A 19,967-nucleotide genomic window follows, 5' to 3' on the forward strand; every position below is an offset into this window, starting at 1 on the left:
ATTTGAGGAACTGAAAGAAATTCAGAATGTCTGGAGTGTAGAGGGTGCAGGTGAGAGATAAGGCTGCTGAGGAAGGCGGGAACCAGATCTAGCTGGGCTATTTAGACTTATTGACGTTTTTCAAGGGTAGGGGTGTGGTCAGACTTGTATTTTTAAAAGATTGCAATGCTCTCAGTGGAGGATGGATTAGAGGAGAGCTAGCCTGAAAGCAGGGAGATGCGTTAATTAAAGATGCTAGTAGCATGCGTTTAGGTAACACTGTGGTGAATGGGGAGAAGGGTGTGTGTGTGTTTAGAAGTGTTCAAAAGCGTTTAAGACTTGATGATTGATTAGAAGGGGAGGAGTGGGCAGGCAAAAGAGGAATTAATGATGATTTCCAGGATTGAGTGCACAGTTTTATTAAGGGTAAAGTACTGTAAGCTTATTATTTCATATTTTTAAAGAAAAGTAAATTAAGTGAGGTTATGTGAAAGTGAAAGATGTTATTTTAGTAAGATTTCAATGACTAGAACTTATTAGAAAATATGGGAGAAAATTAGTCTTTGTGGTTAAGTTTATTACTTTTGTTGTCTTAATTAGTATCAATAGCCCTATCGTTCAATGAGCGTGTAGTTGTGAAAACGAAATAACGCGTCTTTCTGCCACTACGAGGATTAGCCATGGAGGACCAGCTATGAACTGGCTATGAACTGTCAGTCTACTGAGTTTCTTCAGTGACTGTCTTGTTGAGTAAACTTGGTTGAGTTTCTGAAGCTCGACAATCCCCTTTTGCTCCTATTTCTCCACACCTGTGATGTTTTTAAAAGGGGTAGTAGATGATTCCAATCAATGGATGATTTGGACTCCGCCTTCTTCACCTAGGTCCCGCCCCCTTCTTTAGACCACACCCCTTACACTTGGCCCCGCCCCTTGATCGTCGCTGATATGACAGGGAATTCGCCGCAGTCCTGACCTATAGGAGATCTGAAGGGTGGGACCGAGATCAGTCTTTTTTTCCATTTGTCAAATCAAGTGTCTATCTGGTCCCAGTCTCAGCCCACTTCCTCTTCAAGCCAATGATTGGTTGCTCTGTTCTTGGTCCCCGGCTCACGATTGGTTCTTTCGTTCCACCCCTCTCTTCCAGCCTTTGCAGGCGGGATTAGCACGCAGCTTCCTGCTCCTGCCAAAAAAATAAAAGAAGAAAAAGAAAAGAGAGAGGCGAAAGAAAATGTCACGGAGATCTTTGGTGTTTAATTCGCTTTTGGTCTTGTCGGTCAGGCCCAACTCTGCCTTTTGATTGGTCTTTCGATCTGCCCATCCCGGGTCGGGGGCGGGATTTCCCCAGGAGACCCACACCCTGTCGCCACTGGCCGAACAGTGCGCCTATCTGAAGCTCCCGGCCCGGGATTGGAGGCGGACGCGGACAGGTGGGCGTGGATTGGCTAGGGTAGCCGGTCAGTGTGAGGCGGGGGCGGGGCCTCGGCGGCTGGTTGCGCGTGTCCGCCGCTGGCTCCGCTCTATCCGGCTTTGCTAGGGGAGGTGAGTCCGGCCGCGGCGGCACCGGCGGCTGAGGAGGCGGCGGCTCGAGGAGAAAGCGGCCGCGGCGGCTGAGGAGAAAGCGGCCGCGGGGACGGAAGCCGGGTGGGGGGGAGGGGGGGAGACGGAGCAGCCTTGAGCCCTGCGGGGGCCGTCGCGCGGGGGGACCCACCCGCTCTCCCCCCCAACCCTCCTCAGCAGAAGCAGCCGGCGGCGGGGGCAGGAGTCAGCCCGCTTCCGACTGCACCCCGCCCGTCTCCCGGGGCTCCCATTCTTTGGCCCCGGGACCCTAACCTCCTCCCGGGGCGGTTCCCTCTGTCTGGGCGTCCGAGTGCTGCCCACCTCTCTTTCATTGCTCCCCGCACCTCCTTACCTTCACTTTGCCCCGGTTCTCTTTCTCCTCTCTGTCCTGCCCTGTCGCCTCCTCTGCTCACTCTGTCCCTCCTGCTTCCTTCCCTGGCTCTTTTCTGTTCGGGAAAGTTTAGTACCCCCCCCCCCCCCGCCCTTCCAATCAGGTCAACCTGACGAGGAGTAGGGGGAGATGTAGGAAGGCCTGAGAGTCGAGGGGGGGAGCTAGTTTCCCTGAACATTTCCCCCCATCTTTTCACTTTGGGGTGGTTGGAATTTTTTTCAGTTGCATTTTTGAGGTGGTAGGTGTTTGAAAAAGGATGTGGGAATGGAAGGGGTAGATGAGTCAAGCCTCTTACAAGATTCCCAGGGTGGTGTGTTACCTGATCCTTTTCGCGTGTGGAGTTCAGGGGGTCGGGAGGTTTGGCCTTTATTCCCACATTCAAAGTTGGAACCTCCCCCGAATTAAGGATGGAGTTTTAGTACCCACTTGTGGCAGGAAACCTGGGGGGAAGGGGTCCCTTTTTCCTTTTTCTTTTCTCTTTTCTTTTCTTTTTGGGGGCAACCCACACCCTTCCACACACACTCACCCCCAAATTAAACACCAAGATCCTCTAACTTGTCTGGATTGACTGATGAAGACATAAAGCCACTTACGCTCCACGTTTTTGGAGGTGGAGTTGAGTGGGTTTTTTCTTCATTTTTAAATGGCCAAATGACAGCTTGACCCAGTTTGCTTTCCAATCAAAGGGCATTTTTTTTTGAATGTCTCTTTGTGGCGCAAGAGCCAACGCAAAAATGATGGCGGCTTACAATGGCGGTACATCTGCGGCAGCAGCAGGGCACCACCACCACCATCACCACCACCTTCCACACCTCCCTCCTCCTCACCTTCACCACCACCACCACCCCCAGCACCATCTTCATCCCGGGTCGGCTGCTGCTGTCCACCCCGTACAGCAGCATACCTCCTCGGCAGCTGCGGCAGCCGCAGCAGCGGCCGCAGCTGCAGCCATGTTAAACCCTGGGCAGCAGCAGCCTTATTTCCCATCACCGGCACCGGGTCAGGCTCCTGGACCGGCTGCAGCAGCCCCAGCTCAGGTACAGGCTGCCGCAGCTGCCACAGTTAAGGCGCACCATCATCAGCACTCGCATCATCCACAACAGCAGCTGGATATTGAGCCGGATAGACCTATTGGATATGGAGCCTTTGGTGTCGTCTGGTGAGTATCCAAAGAAAAACACAGCTTCTCCTGGTGTCTTCTCATGCTTGTCGTTGGGCAAGTCCTTTCTCATGGTTTTCTCCATGTCAACCCAAGTGGAACAAGCTTCTCAGCTCAACTGTAGGAAGTCACCCTTCCTTACCTGGTAAAGAGGCCTGATGGCATTGGTTATCTAGGCTTGTGCTTTGGAGTCGTGGACAGCTTTGGTGGAGCACCCTCTGTTGAGTAACTCACATAAGTTTGTTGTCTACCAAACCTATTGTGTAGAACCTAAGCAAGCCACTGAATGGAGATTCAGTAAATAGATGAATGCATGGAATGCTTATTTCTACACAGACCTTGGCCATCTCTCATGTTTGATTTAGTTTGAATCAGTTGCCCAATTGCAGCAAATGTCACAACTGACCCAAACTGGATTCTTTATAATAGTCTTGTCATTGGGGTATACGTTGCATAACTACTTTGCTCTTTCTGTCTTTTCATTCCTTAATTTGTGATCTGGATCCCCAGAAGGAAGATAAGGTTCATAGTTGAACCAGTTAAGTCATTGCATGAGTGGTTTATTTTAAACCATAAAGCTACAGTTGGGAAGTATGTAGCTTTAGTCTTTTGATAAGAATGCATTAAATATAGCATCACACATGAGTACCACAATTGAGGTCAGTAGACTGTAACTATGCAGTGGCCCACATTCAGTGTAATGTTTTAGTGTCATTTAGTGGCTTGTAAGTTGCTGTCATCCCTTGGTTGGTTGCTGTAGTAGGAAGTATACTTTTTAAACATGAAACTTCTCTACTTTTGCTAGTGCTAGTATACTTTTTAAAGTCCGAGGGCTTCTTAAATGCAACATTTTGTCTATTTGTCCTTCTTAGGAAGATTAGTAGTTTATAACAAAATGTATTTATCATTGTAGGGTCCTATTTCTTTCAAAACTAGAGTGAACTGAGCTTTTCCCCCCAAGGATTAAGTATTCTGGTGTGGATAGATGAATTGATGTTTTCAGTGCTTCAAAAATAGATTCCTTCAACTATACCTCGATTTAAAAAAGAAAAGATTCCTGTTAATGTATAGAAAAGCCCCCATCACCACAGGAAAACGAACTCTTTGGAACTAGCCTGGTAAATGTCTCCTTTCGTCATTGCTTTTCAGGCTATAATTGACATGTTTCATTTTTGCATTATATCTGGCCATCTTTATTTACATTTCAGATTTTATAAACTAGGCTACTAAATGATCCGATCCGTCTTTTTTTAAACTGGTGAAGTCCAGTGTTTTCCCAGCAAGTTCTCCAAGGTGTGTGGGATTCCTGGTGGGAAAGAATGCAGACGGTAATGGTGCCTTTTCAGTCTCTGCTCAGGGACCTGCCTGTTCTTGCCTTCCTCTCATCCCTTCCATATCCTATCCTCAGGGACTGCACTGTGAACTGCTGTTCCGTGTCCAACCCTTGAGGATTTCAAATCTGGGGGGGCAGGGGGCAGGAGAAAGATCGTTCCTTGCTTTAAATTTTGTCATTGATTTACTGAGAATTTGTTTGGATTTTCTTAGACCTGGATGCTCTCTTTCATTTTAGTGCTTTGCATACAGTGCTAAGAACTAGAGATGCTGAAAGGGAAATGGGTTGCAGCATTCTTGACTATGTTCTAAAGATGTTATTCACCTACATTTCTATCAAATGGTGATGTGATTTGTAGAAGTTTTAACTTCAAGTTGGTGCTAAGGGAATTTTTTTTTAAGGGGAGGGAGGTGAGGAACTGTAGTGCTGAAACATATCCCACAGCAAACATTCTGGTAGTGGGTGTTCTGAATTACCAATACATGAAAATCTGAATGTGTTTGATTTGAATCCATTCTAGGTTCTTTCATTGATCGACCCCTTCTACCACCCATGGAGTTCTTTCCATGTACTTGAAGTACCTCCATCTCTGTGCCATCTTCCACTGTACACCAGTTGTTGTGCGTTTGCCCTGTCTGACTGACTACATTTGTAAGCCCTGTGAGGGTAGTGACTGTGTCTGCTAGAGTACTTCTTTTTTACCCCAGCACCTAGCACAGTGTTGTGGCATCTTTGCTGCTTGGTTATTTGATCTCCTGGTCAGGTCCTCCTTTGTTCTTTAATCAAGTTTTTCTACTTAGCTGCATTGAATGTTTTTATCAGCTGTTACAGGTGAAATACAATTTGGTATGAAAAAAAAGAGGAAAGAGTTCCAGGTGTGTGTTTTAGTATGCAAATTCTTTTCTATTTTTATATTTACATATTTATGACTTGCCGTCTGAATTGCTTATTATATTTGGAATTTGACTGCTATATGACGTGAGTAAGATTGTTAAAACTAGAGATCTGGACACCAAACCACAGTGAATTGCACTAGTATTCTCAAACCCAAGCTAAAGATATTAGTGAGCTTTTTTACTTTTTAACTAACTGAACGAAAATTTTTCATTTTAATTTAGAAGGCACCTAATGAGTCTGAAACAACTATTTTCTAAAGTGATTAAAATGGAACATAAAAATATTCTCCTAATGATACATCATTTAATTCAAAGCACCATATAACTACTTGGGCATTATAAGATTCACTTAGACTCAAATATGTTTAATGCATTTTGCAAGTATTTTTCTTCTGACATAGCATATGAAAAGAAACTATATCTGCTCTCGTTTCTTTTTTTGGACATGTACCCAGTGGTACTAACTGATGGCTAAATATGTTGCATATAATTTTGAGGCATATTGTTGTTTCTCCATGTAGACAAGGAGAGATACTTGTAGAAGTGATGCAGCATTTTACCATTCAGATTTATCACTGAACAATTTAGTCCACCAGGCTTGATTTATCTTTCTGCTGAATTTAACTATTGGAATAACCTATCAGTGTTGGACAGTGTGTAAAAGTAGTGAATTACCTATATAACCTTGCTGGTAAAGGTGGTGCTTTGACAGTTCAATTAAGGTTTCATTAACAACTGTCTGCTGTGTTTTATCTCAAAGTAAGGTTTCCAGTTTACCTAGTAATATCATGGGGTAGCCTGAGACACATTCATCGCCAATGACAGAATGTTGTTCATGGGTTATCAAAGCATTGTACATAATTTGACCTTCTTTATCAGATAACAAGGCTTTCAAATGCCCATATGGACATTTTCATAATGCAAAACTAAAACACAAAACAACTCACAAACAGGAACCTCAGTTGTTTGGTGAGAATAATGTAAATACCTTCTTGTCTGTAGTTCACATTTGCCAGAGGAAAGTAAGTTATACTGTTCTTAAAGATGTATTATAACATAAAGGCTTCAGGGGCTCGTGAAGCGTATGCTTTTGAGAATTGGAGGAAGTTGACCACATGAGAAAGGTTTGAGGACCGCTAAACCCAGGCAGTTTTGACATTGGCAGCCGAAAATATCAGATTGAATTAATGGTACATATTGCAACCTTGATAAAAGTGAGTCTGGGAAAAGCGTCTGCTTTATAAAATAAGTGTTTTTTACTTATCTGATTAATTGAAAGATCAAAGATCCTGGGATTCATTCAGTCTGTTGCCTTTGTACTCCAAGTAAAGTTGGAGAACTTTGAATTTTATTATTCTAATTCCTTCAGCAGGTTACTTTTATTTAAGTAGTTTGAAACTTAAGCATCACTGTACTGATACTTAGTTACTTACTAGCTGTGTGATCTTGATATATTGTTTAACCTCTCTGCTCCTCATCTATAAAGTGAGGATAATACTAGCACCCATCTCGTACAATTGGTATGAGGATTAAATGAGGTAATCCTTGTAAACCAATGAGTACACTGTCTAGCACACAGTAAGCACTCAATAAATGTTAGCTGGTTTTTATTGTGGTTATTTTTGGTAGGAGAATCAAACTTGCGTGAATGTGCATAGAAATGGCTTCACATAAGATCAGATTTATCAGGTAAAATCAACATGCAGACTATTTTTTGGAGGCATGACTTTAAATACCATAGAGTGTCCCCTTAGTTGTGCTATATGCCAGGGAAGTAAGGAGGGTTGAATTTAGAGTTAAGGTAAAATATTCTGTCCTATTCTCTCAATTAATTAAAAACAAATGCATAAAAAACCATAATATACATGTTTGTATGGACTTGGTAGGTGTTTAGCCAGATCATCTGTACTGTTTTAGAAAGTATGGATTTCCATGCCTGGAAGGACATTAATTTTTTTTTTCTCAGAATGTAACAAATGAAGGACATCCTTATTGTCAAAGTTCAGCTTTAGTAGAAATTCATTTTACTTGTATTTGGATGAAGAGGTGTGAATTGTTAAAGAAGATCCCAGTGAGGCAGGGGAAATATGTGTGATTTAATCAAAAATTATTCAGTGTAAATCCTTATGCATGGCAGAGATTGTCTAGCTTGCTCATCTTGTGGAAATTAGAGGCATCATGTATTTTCTGATGTTTTCTCTCGTCCTCTTACTCCTCAAATAGCAAAATGTAATTTGGAAAAATGGGGAATGCTTTTGGAATAATTTTGGGAAAATGCTGGAGTTAGTTGCATCAGAAAGAGTGGTATACTAAAGTGTATTCTGTTACTAACTGTGTTTTACAGGTTGAGAATCTGTAGTATTGAGAAGTTTCTCTATCAGCCAAGATTAACAGCCACAGCTGGATTCTTTGGGGAGGGTCTGCTTTGTGAAAAGAGCTTTGAAGAAGCAGAGCCTGAACCATAAAAAGGAAACGGTTGCTCTTCTAGACATAACAAAGCATCCGTGTGAAACTAGAAATGTGGAAATCTATATTGTTAGTTTTAACTACAAACGAACTTACTTTTAGAAACTGCAGGTTCATTGTCATAAAGCAGAGGAGGCAAAGAGAGAAAATAAAAGTAACACAGTCTAATGATATTGAACTGGTTTCTTGGCGAGAGAAACTCCATAGCCTGTAACACTGGAAGTCATTTTGTACTTGTGCTCCTGGACAAGATTATGCAGATTTTATTCAAAAACCAAAAATTAAACAAAACCAAAACACAACAAAAGAAACTCATTGTATTCTTAGGGAGAAATGTCATGTTCTGCTATTGAATATCAGCTTAAAAGAAAAAAAGATGATTTTTTTCCTAAAAAAATACGTTTCAGAAAGAGTTGCCTTTTCAGACAAGCTAAAACAACGTCCCTCAAAATTACGTGCATCTTTTTTAGCTGTCAGTTAGTACCACTGGTGCATGTCCTGAAAAAGAAATAGGGGTAGATATAGTTCCCTTTCATGTGCTGTGCTAGAAGAATATTTGCAAAGTACGTTAACTGAATATTTATTTGCGTCTCAAGTTCTGGGATTTAATCCTCAAAGCTTAGGCAACTGTAGCATTGTTGTTCCTTGATATAAAAAGCCATCTTCTAATGGAGTGCTGGAATATTTCATTATTTTCACAACTTGGAGCATTAGAGTTTCACTGACTTCTATATGTAGAATTGAGTGTCTAGGTGGTTTTTATTAGATTTGTTGATGTCCTAGCAGTTTAAGAATCAGCTGTTTGTTTACTGTAAGTTTCCTTAATATGCTGATTTGATTTCTTTGATGGGAATTGTCAAAGCCAAAGAAACTTTTCCATTTGTCATCCAACCAAACAGAAAGAAGTCATTGGGTAGAAGCTCTTTCCATTATAAGATTATATTTGGGTTTTACTTATGATTCCCTGTGCTTCCATAATACTCACGTGAATTATTTGTTTTTTGGGTCATCTAATGCAGATCAACAATGATTTCCTAACTAAAATAGCTTGTCAGTTTGATCCTTTTGTTGCTTGGGGGTAACAAAGAGTGCCTGAGGCAACAGCTGTAATACTGTGAATAAGCACGTGACAAGTCCTCATAGGCCTAGTCGGTAGTTCTAAGGTACCTAGCTAGGAGACATTAGAAAAAATTCTGGCACTTTGGCATTATGAAAGGATGACTTCTAAGGAAACTATACTGAGTTCAACTTTAATAGTTAATTGTAATGGTGTGAGTAGAGGGACTCTGTACAGGGAATTCTGCCTTTGATCATGATCGGTGCTCTTTACCTAAACCCAGTTTCACATCTGTGTTTTGAATTAGTTTGGCTAATTGAATCATATGGAAGGTTTTGACAATGTTGGAAGTCACTAGTCAAAGTATTTTTATTGTCAGCCTGCTACAGACCAGCACTGTTGGAGGCACTAATGAGGATATTTAGCTCTATTAATAATTTAGCAAACCTGTTTCAAGTTTCTGCTATTATCTGTACTGTGCTTGGGATATAAAGATGTTTAAGTCACAGTATTGCCCTGAAGGAGCTTACAGTTAAATAAAGAGTATGCGAAGTGATACATCCCTGCTCTCAGGGAGTCTTGATGGAGAATTGAAACTATATTTGAAACCGTCAAAAACATAAGGACAAATTATTTTCACTTGTTCTTATACTCATTTACTGTGTGTTGACTGTTTGCCAGGCACTGTGCTGGATGATAAGAATTTAAAGGAGATTATGATCTAGTGGGGGAGAGAGATTTGTAAATGGATAGTTGTAATTCACTGCCATAAATGCAGCAGTAGAGATACTCCCTGGGAATACAGAGGAGGAATTTCTGTGGAAGGTATGGATGCTTCCTAGAAGAGATAATACCTCCACTACTGAGTCTTAAGAATGAGAGAGTCAAAAAAAACAAACAAACAAACAAATGAGAGAGTCAACAACGGGGAAGGGCATTATGGGTGGATGGGCCCTTGTGAGGGGGGCTCACGGGGCTGGAGTTGCTAAAGGTGATAGGAGATAAGGGTGGAGACACAAGCTTGAGCTAGATCCTGAAGAGGTTGGAGTGTCCTGCTGAAGAGATGAGACGCCATTGGTACGTGGGAGAGGGGCAAGAAAAACTTACTCTTTTTATGAGTAAAGCACGTATATACATACAGTACATAAACAGATATACAACATATCTATGGTATTAAAATTTCATGGGGGGGCAGTTAAGGGGGAAAATGTCTGAAAACGCTCCTGGGGGCGGGCAATAATGAAAAAGTTTGAAACATTAGGAATGGCAACCATTGGAAGTTTTTAAGTAAGAGAGTGACTTGTTCAGATTGATTTTTTTTTTTAAGATATGTAAATGGAAGAGTAGAGGTAGCTGAGGTCTGAGCCTTAGGGAATGTTCTCAGTTGTAGGTGGAAGAAATTATTGGAGGTGGAACTAAGGGCAGTCAGATAGGAAAATACGTTCATAGTGCATAGATTGACAACCTACGCACAGCAGAAGATTGTTAGGACGATGGGAGTGATCTTTGGTGCAGATCAAAATGAGGGTGGAAAAAGGCCATTGAATTTAGCAAGCAGATCGTTGATGGCACATGAGAGAATGATTGTATGATTTTTTCCCCCCTCTGAGATATATATATACATATATATATATATATATATATATATATTTGTTTCTAAAGAATGTCTTCAGCATTAGCAGCACTTTTATTGTTAATAAAATTCTCCCAAATCCCAAGTTGTTATTTATAGTTTAATAAACCAGGGAACTTGGTGTTTATCATATTCAAGGCACCATTTCCTTGGGAGGATTCTTTTTCTTAAATGACAGGGTAATAAAGTACTAACTAAACTTGTTAGGAGACAAGGTTCTGGTCCCTGCCTTGGTACCAACAACTCTATGACCTTGATAAAGTTATTTGACTTTTCTGAGTCTTGGTTTCCTCATTTATAAAATCCTGTGCTTCCTAAGTTTATATTATAAAATTGCATTAATATTTGTAAAGCATTCTGGCATTACTTTGGGCAAATAGATTCTGCTAGTGACCACAAGACAACTTTCTTCAGGACTCCAGATGTTGAATAGCTTGTCAACTTGTTTAAAGGTAGGATGAGGTAAATGTAACCCTTTTCCAGTGTGATGACTTACATAGAGTTTTCAAATTTGGGATCAGATTTTAAGTGTGCAGTTTGTCCAAAAGACTCACTTTCTCCTGTTACTGACTTATTGGTAATGATTATACATGTTGTGGTGCAGTTGTGAAGGGCCTGCCCATTTGCAAATGGGCAATCAATTTTTTCCTCAAAATAAATTTGGTATTATTTTCCTGATAGTACTTTCCCTTTTTAATGTTTTAGACTTATTTGCTTGCCTTCCTAAATATTTGGAGTGATTTTTAAATACTTAAATAAAGTCTGATATTAAGTATTTTGTCTTTTTTTGTGAGTAACCAGGTAAGCTGATTTGCCTACCAGTGCTTACATTAACTAGCAAGTTGATTTAAAATGTTTTGTTTTTACGAATCTTTGAAATTCTGAATTTACGTTGGGAATTTACTAGTTTGCAGATGGATCTCCCAGAAAAAGAGCTGTATCACAGCTTTAAGGCTATAGCAGTTTAGGGCATACAATGCCCAGAGATAGAGGGAGCTCGACTTCCTAAAGCTCTTCCACAGTAGGAAGGGAGCACTTTCATAGATGTCCTCAATAGTCCTCAGTAAGCCGGCAGCACTGTCCCTAGATACACAGTTGACCCTTGAACAACATGGGTTTGAACTGTGAGGGTCTACTTAATATGCAGATTTTTAAAAATAAGTATATTGGAAACTTTCTTAGAGATTTGTGACAATTTGAAAAAACTCACAAACCACATAGCCTAGAAATATCCAAAACATTAAGTAAAAGGTGTCATGAATGCATAAAATATATGTAGATACTAGTCTATCCTTACATAGGCATAAGGTGAAGGATGTTTAATATAAAATTAACAGTGTGTTAGTTTTCTTACTCTTTTATAACTTTGCTTTCAAAGAATTACATTAACATCCAGTATGCTCCCTGCCCCCCCTCATTTACTCAGAGTTGGAGAAACTACATCAGCCTATCATCACAGGTAACTGGCTTTTTAAAGAATGTAACAATGTTTCCAATACTCATATTGATTAAACTAGCCTACCATAAAGCTACCATATTGCTGCTTCTTTGTGATCAATGCATGACTAGTTATACCTGTAAATAAATATTAATTTCTTTTTCATGTTATCTTTTCATTTTGGACATCTAGCGTTAGTGATACGTATAATAGCTACAGTGTTTTGTATCATATAAGACAGTATTGATATAGGTACTGACAGATGATTCATCTTGTAAATAGCACTGCAAAAGTATTTTCTGCTCTTTGTGATTTTCTTAATAACATTTTCTTTTCTCTAGCTTACTTTGTTGTAAGAATACAGTATATAATATATATAACATACAAAATATGTGTTAATCGACTGTTTATGCTATCAGTAAGGCTTCCTTTCAGTCAACCATAGGCTACTAGAAGTTGAGTTTGCGGGGGAGTCAAAAGTTATGCATGGATTTTTGACTGCACTGGGTGGGGGAGGTCAGCACCCCTAACCTTCGAGTTGTTCAAGGGTCAACTGTATAATGCAAGCCACATAATGTGATTTAAAATTTTCTACATTAAAAAAGTAAAAAGAAACAGGTGAAATTAATTTTAGTAGTTATTTTACTTAATATATCCAAAATATTATCATTTCAAATGTTATTGCTATAAAAATTATTAATTAGATATTTTACATTCCTTTTTTCATACAAAATGTACAAGATCCAGTGTGTCTCTTAGCGCTTACAACACTTCTCAATTTGGACTAACCAAATTTCAAGTGTTCAGTAGCCATGGGGCTACTGACTACCTTATTGACCTGCCCAGTTCTAGAGTCTCTTTGGCCTTTATTGGGTTGTTTACTCATTTCTGAACCAGTCACTGTCAGTGGGGATAAGGTTACTTTTGGATCAGTCAGGTCCACCCCTGGACCGGGAGATGGAGTCAGTTATAAGAGGGAGGGATGAATTCCAGCAACGAATGCTGGGAAGGTAGTCGTTAAATGACCAAGAACGCATTCATCTAACTTATGTCAGACTCAGAACAACTTGACAGGGTGTGTTTATAGAGCAAAGTGGAATAATGTTCTTTGTAGAGAAGTTGTCCTGCCTGCCCTGAATTATTTGGAGTATTTTCCTTTCCTGAAGCCCTGTTTGCCTAAAGTAGCAAAAGGTAAAATTGGTACTTGATCCTTGCCATTTTTGCTTTCCTTCCCAGTTGGATCAGATATCCTCCACTGATTTCTTTTCTTTCCTCTCAGTGTTGTGGTTTTGTTATCTAGATAAAGTTCTCAGTCTTGTTTTCAGTTTAAGTAATATAGAGCTCAGTAGTGTGAGGCAGCAAACTTCTTACAGGGGAATGGACAACACAGAAACTTTTTGTTTATCCGTTCCTTGACCTAAAATTCTTGCTCTGAGCTACAGAGAAAAGGTGAAGAGAGACATTTGAACAAATGGATAAAATTAGTCATTTGACCCAGATTGCAGCCATTTTTTTTTTTCTGTCTGCGTGGATAAAAACCGTCCTCCAATTTACATAAGCAGGTGATTTTTCTTACATGCTAATTTTTTTAATGTACCATGGCAGAGAGCTACAGATTTGCAAATTGTGTAAGTAAATTGAAATAAACCAGGTGACTTTATTTCTCTTTATTATCTTACCAGTACAGAAGCACCCAAAGGGTGCAATTATCAGGTGATTGTCTCATTGCACATCTAAGTTAACAGGCAGCCTGATGCAAAGTTTTTTTTTTTCTCACTTCTTCTCTTTTTAATTTTTTAAAATAGGAAACTATTGCTTTCTATATTTACTTTGACAGGGCTAGAAATTTAGTAATACAGATGTGGGGAAGTTTGAGCTTTAGTAAAAGCAACCCAGAAACCATAAAAATTGACAGGTAATGGTACTGTGCAGAAAAAGAGAAACATGTATACTTGGTTTGGGTTTGAATTGCCTAAGAATTAGGTGAGAACCTTCAACTATGTTGAATTGGTTGGCTTCCTTTGTGTTGCTTTCCCAGGTTCTGCATGTTATAGTATTTGAGGTTATTGTGAAGATAACTGGTTGTGTACTAAGGCCAGTGTTCAAAATAAATATTGATGCATTCTTTTAAAAAACAAACTAATTACAACATGGTTTAAAATGTCATTTCAATAAAATAGAAATTTTAGAAAGGTACAACAATTGGTTTTAGGGGCTCTTTTCACAGAAGATTCATGAGGACAGATTAGCGTCAATAAAGCGTCTTTTATTAAAACATTCCAATTTTAACTTAGTAATTAATGCCACGTATTTAATTCCTCAGATGTTATCATATTGTTTACCTGGTGATATGTGTGGAGATTAAGTTATACTTCCTGTACCTTTGAAGTAATGACTTAGAAATGAATCATAATTTTAAGCTTGCAAGTTAAAAGGTTGGCCAGTCTTTTTTATCCCAGTACTTAAATATTGTTTCTTTTCAGGTTGAAGAAAAGTAGTTTAGACGAACTTTGAGAGCAAAGGAAGTTAAAGAATGACCTGCAAAGGACAACATTTAAGTACAAAGGGACAGGATGGTTTAATAGTTAAGAGCCTGTCCTCTGATGACAGACTGACTGCCTGTATTTAAATCTTGACTCTACCCCTTATTAGTTGTGGGCAAATTATTTAACCTCTGGTTTTTGTGTGTAAAATGGGGATAGTAAATAATGGTATATCTATCTCATAGGGTTGTTGTGAGGGTTCAATGAATCAATATATATGTAAGGTCTTAGAACTGTGCTTGGCAATGCGTGTATGTTAGCTATCATTGTTATTACCAGTTTCAGTACGTGTGAAAAAATGCAGTACCTCCTTAAGTTTACTAACCTAGGGCATGTAACTAACAGCTTTTGAATGATTGTTGACAGGTATCAAGTAAATGACTATACCAGAGATTTTTTTCAGATTAACACCCAACTGTTTTTGAAAAATTCATTCAGATTCTAGAATGCCTTCCAAAGGTAAAATTTCCCTTAGCACATAAGAGAAGGGTTTTTCCTTGCTCTTCAACTCCCTCCTTTCACTCTGTTATCAAAGTAATAATATGTTTGTTGTAGGAAACTTGGAAAATACCAAAAAGTTATTTTTTAACCTATAACTCAGAGATAGCCACTAATAGTATTTTGGTGTAATTTTTTTTTCAATTTTTTAAATCTGGAATGTGTGTGTTTGTAATGTTAGCGTTGGGATCATGATTATTACATTGTATATTTACAATTTTGTATCCTATTTGTTTCACTAACATTACAAAGGTAGGTTTTTGGCCTTTTTTTTTTTTTTTTTTTGAGGGCTAATTTTTTCATTCTCACAAGCCTAGAGCTCTATCTGAAAGGAATTATAGAGTTGGAAGATACTTTAGAATGCATCTAGTGTAACTGCCTCATTTTATAAGTGGGAAAATTGAGACGCAGAGAAAGAAGCTAAGAGAATTGTTCAAGGTCATGCAGCTGGTAAGAGGCTGAGCCAGAACCTTTGCTACTTTACCATGATACCTGTCCAACTTAATGCCTGTTGAAAATGGAGGAAGTGTTCTTCTAAAAGCAAAACAAAACAAATATAAAACAAAAACTCTATAAATGAAACCAGGAACAATGCTTCTGAAAAAAAAAAAATAGAGTATTTAGAATACTCTGTTGTTTGGTTTTTGTGTGCCGGTGACTCTAAGGTTTCTGGTAAAAGTTTAATGTCATGAACTACAAGGCTTTTGGTGGAAAACAGCTCACTCTTTTCATGTATGTAATCATGTTCTTTAAAATTTGAAAAATTTTAAACCTCAGAAAACTTGAAAGAATTGTACAATAATAATACCCATAAACCATTCTTCTAAATTAACATTTTGTGACTTTTGCTTTATCTACTTTGAGGCTATTTTTACAGAACTTGCTGAGATTGGGTTTCAATTAAATTTAGACTTACAGTGTTAAGAAATTTATGGTCACTGCATCAACTCACTGTTCCATGTAATAAGTTTTGTACGGTCTCCCAACTAGAGAACGAACTGGAAATTTTCAAGCTTGTGACTTTTGGAATGCTATTTATTCTCTTAATACTTAAAACAAAATTCAGTGTGAATCAAGTGTGCAACTGAAACATACCAGTCAAAACTAGGCTTCAGGCAGAATAGAAATATTCCATTCTGCAAAGTTTTTCTTTTTTGTGGTATTTATCTCAGATTGGGAGTTAAGGGACATTTTCAAACTAAGAACCTAAGATCTGGTTTCACAATTTTATGACAGAGGACATGACTGAGGATATTACATTGTTGAAGCTAAATTTTAAATTACTATATATTTTTTTTTAAGGAAATTACCCTAATAAAGTCACATGAGCCGATGATGTTGTGGTTTGTGTCACCCAATTCACTGCTCTGTATTTTTCAGTACCGAATAATTCCTTTGTTAAACTCATTTTCAGTAAATGAGACATTGTTTCCCAAAGGGTAATGATTATTTCCATATATAGCACAAATTCCTAAGAAATACATTTTAAGGTTTAAAATATTAGTGATTAGAAATGGTTGAAATCGTTACTGTGTATATCAAGCCACAACTGTGTATATGAAAAGGGCAGCTGCTGTATTTGCTCCTTGGGCTACGATACAAGACATTTTGTTAATGAGAAACCCCAAACAGACAGCAAGTCTTTAAAAGTAAAGTCTTTTGGTTTATGTGCAAAAGTGGGTTGTTTGAGTCCACCCAGCTATTACATTACGTAGTTTCATAACATAAACACCAAGAATGAGGTAGCTGGAGTTCAAATCTAAATGGCCTGTGACAGGTAAGAAAGATATATGCAGCAGATACTGGTTTACTTGATGGCAGTTGATAGTGGTATCTGCAAATAAATCACTGACTTCTTAAAGTACCTCAGCAGGAAAGACATTAAAATAGGGACATTGTGATGTTTAACTGGTGTAGGTGCTGAAGATCTAGTTACCAATACACATCAGCTTGTCTCTGTAGGTGGGCAGACTTTTTTTTTTTAATACCTCGATTTTTTTTTTTCCTCTTAAGGTAAATGCTTGTTCTTAGAAGGCAAATGAAAATCCATCTGTTTCTGTCTCTTTCCCTATCAGTACTAATCAGAGCAAATGCTTGTAGTCACTTAAGACACATTCTCTACCCACTGATCCACTGAAAATGATGAGAGCTTCAAAAGCTGGGACCATGTTTCATTTGCGTCTCCAGAGCCTAACGTGGTCCTTGGTGGGTACTTACTAAGTGTTTTGTTGTTAAGCTGAAAGTTGCTAATGCTAAGTTTGTATGTCATGGTGACTGTCGAAGAAGAGTACTACCACTGGCTCTTGCCATTACATAGATCCCTACTTCCTCGTGCAATGAGGAATTTTTATGAGAAAACAGAGTGGTTCTTAGACTACCCCATGGTGGTGATTTTGGTTTTTTGTGTTTGGATTTTCTTCTTAAGAGTAAAGAGCCCTACTAAAAATAACATACAATAACCAACTATTCACCAAAATAGTCCTTTATTTTTATAATCTACTTTGAAATAAGAATGCTGTTGAATTGTTTAGGAAAAATACATTCTCAATGCAGTGCTGTGATCTCATGTTAGAAAAATAGAAACTGTGTCTAAAGTGTCATCTAATATATCAAAACATACCAAAGCAGTCTGTGATGCTAGCACAGAAAAAAAAAAAAACAAAAAACTAAGCTCCTTATGCTGTTCTATAAATTTATGAGTAAATGGCAGATTAGTGTGTACTAGAGATCCTCTTTAAAATTAGTGAGAAAAAAAGGCCCATTTCTGTGGTGCGCTGGTATACGTTTAACAACAGGTTCTCTGAAAAATAAAAAAGCTCTAGTTTGTAGGGCTTGCCAATTTCTGTGGTGTAAATACTAATACTCCTGTAATGGCCAGTTTCAAGCTAGCAACCTGAAGTCACTAAACGCTGAATTGGAAAAAGAAACACTGTAGCACACCCATTGTAAACTGTTTTCACCATACAGGTAAAGTAGATGTTAACCGTAAAAGCATAAATCATAATAAAATAATTAGGAATGATGATTTCTCAGTATTTATTAACTTTATTTTAAATATAATTTATTTCATTGTAAGTTTATATAATTTAATTTTTGACAGTTTTTGACAATTTTTCACTGTCAGCTTTGCAAAATTCCAGAAAATGTGACAGTCTCTCAGGAGCCAGTATGAGCTAGCTCCAGCACATCACTGGTTTATTTTGTATCTTTGTTGGGGTGTTTAGCCAGTGGTGGGGAAGAATGAAGTTAGATCCCTATTCGTAAAGTCCAAGTGGATTAAAGATTTAAATGTAAAAAACAAAGCCAAAAAGTAAGAAGAAAATATGGATAACTGTTTTTAATCATCTTAGAAGGGGAAGAGTGTATTACCTTGACTTCAAAGTAAGACAAGAACATCAGATTTATCTGTGTAGAAATTTAAGATGTGTGTTTGGTAAAATATACCATAAAAAATGTCTAAAAGAAAAAACAAAAAAACTAGGGGAAATCCCCCCAGATTGAAAACAACCTAAATGTCTATGAATAGTGAAGTGGTTATCTTTGAAAGATGCTCACAATTTATTAAGTGAAAATCAATGTCAAAGATTGTCCCCTTAAAATATAAAAAAAAATTTACTCATATGTTCCGGGAAAGTCTGAAAGGATATCTACCAACAATGGTTATTACAGTGAGGTGAGAGTATAGTGGATTTTCACTTGGATTTTATAATAATAACTTCTACTTTAAAGAAACGCTAAGAATGTCTTTATTATAAACATAAGGAGGTACATGATAGTGTCCCTGTTTTTAGAGGAGGAAGCTACAGAAAGGTCTAAATGACTTGCCTCAGGCAGGTCTAAATGACTTGCCTCAGGCTTCCTAGCTAACAAATAGTAGAAAAGAGCTTTCACCCAGGCCTGTGCTCTTTAAACAAACAAATAAGTATAATATTGATATATATAAAAGATATGTGATTGAAGTTATGAAGAATAATAAAAAAGTATCCATGAACCCACAACCTAGCCTAAGAAATAGAAGATAAAATCAACACTGTTGAAGCTGCCCTTAGAATACATCCGACTCCATCTCTCTGCCTTACTTCTCCTGCCAAGAGAAAATGACTATCCTGAACTTTGTGTTTATTATTACCTGCTTTTTAAAAAATGGCTTTTTTGAGATATAATTCACATCATGCAATTTGCCCACTTAAACTGTACAATTTAATTTTTAAATTTTTTTTGTATATTCACAGAGTAAATTTTCATTTTAAGTTTAGAACATTTTCATCACCACCAAAAGAAACCTCATACCTATTAGCAAATCGCTCCCCATTCCCCCTTCCCCCTTCCCCTGGCAACTGTTAACCTTTCTGTCTCTCTAGATTTGCCTATTCTGGACATTTGAGGTTGTTAAGTTCTTTGTGTATTCTAGATACCAGTCCATTATCAGATATATGATTGGCAAATATATTCTCCCATTCTTTTCAGTTTCTTGCAGTTGTCCTTTGAAGCGTAAAAGTTTTTAATTTTGATGAAGTCCAGTTTATCTGTTTGTTTTTTGTTGCTTGCTCTTTTGGTGTCATATTTAAGATTTTGCCAAATCCAGGATCATGAAGATTTATATTTATACTCTCTTCTAAGAGTTTTATAGTTTTACCTCTTATAGTTAGGTCTGTGATCCCTTTTGAGTAATTTCTGTATGGTGTGAGGTAGGGGGTCCAACTTCGTTCTTTTGCATGTGGGTATCTGCTTGCCCCATTGCCATTTGTTGAAAAGACTATTCTTCTTTCCTAATTGAATGACCTTGGCACTCTTGTTGAAAATCAGTTGACCATAAATGTAATAGTTTATGTCTCAAATTCTATTTTATAAATTCTATTTATAAATCTCTCCTTAAGTCAGTGTCACATTGTTGATTACTATCACATTGTAATAAGTTGTTTTTTTAAGGTTGTCTTGGCTACTCTGGGTCCCTTGCATTTTCATATGAATTTTAGGATCATCTTGCCAATTTCTGCAAAGAAGCCAGATGGAACTT

At 38.1% G+C, this 19,967-nt stretch overlaps 1 protein-coding gene across 4 annotated transcripts in view; it reads left to right on the top strand.

The window, feature by feature from the left end:
- The first annotated feature begins 1,518 nt into the window (after positions 1-1,518).
- NLK (nemo like kinase) overlaps positions 1,519-19,967 on the top strand; it is a 147,170-nt gene continuing 128,721 nt past the window's right edge. For all 4 annotated transcript variants that reach the window (XR_011071970.1, XR_011071971.1, XM_068531114.1 and 1 more), the window contains exon 1: positions 1,519-3,086. Coding sequence is in view for 2 of the 4 variants with exons in the window: in XM_068531114.1 (XP_068387215.1) it covers positions 2,629-3,086 (458 nt within the window). In the remaining 2 variants the exon portion in view is untranslated. The remainder of the gene's footprint in view (positions 3,087-19,967) is intronic.

The sequence above is a fragment of the Eschrichtius robustus genome, chromosome 20, assembly GCF_028021215.1.
Source record: "Eschrichtius robustus isolate mEscRob2 chromosome 20, mEscRob2.pri, whole genome shotgun sequence".
NCBI lineage: Eukaryota > Metazoa > Chordata > Mammalia > Artiodactyla > Eschrichtiidae > Eschrichtius > Eschrichtius robustus.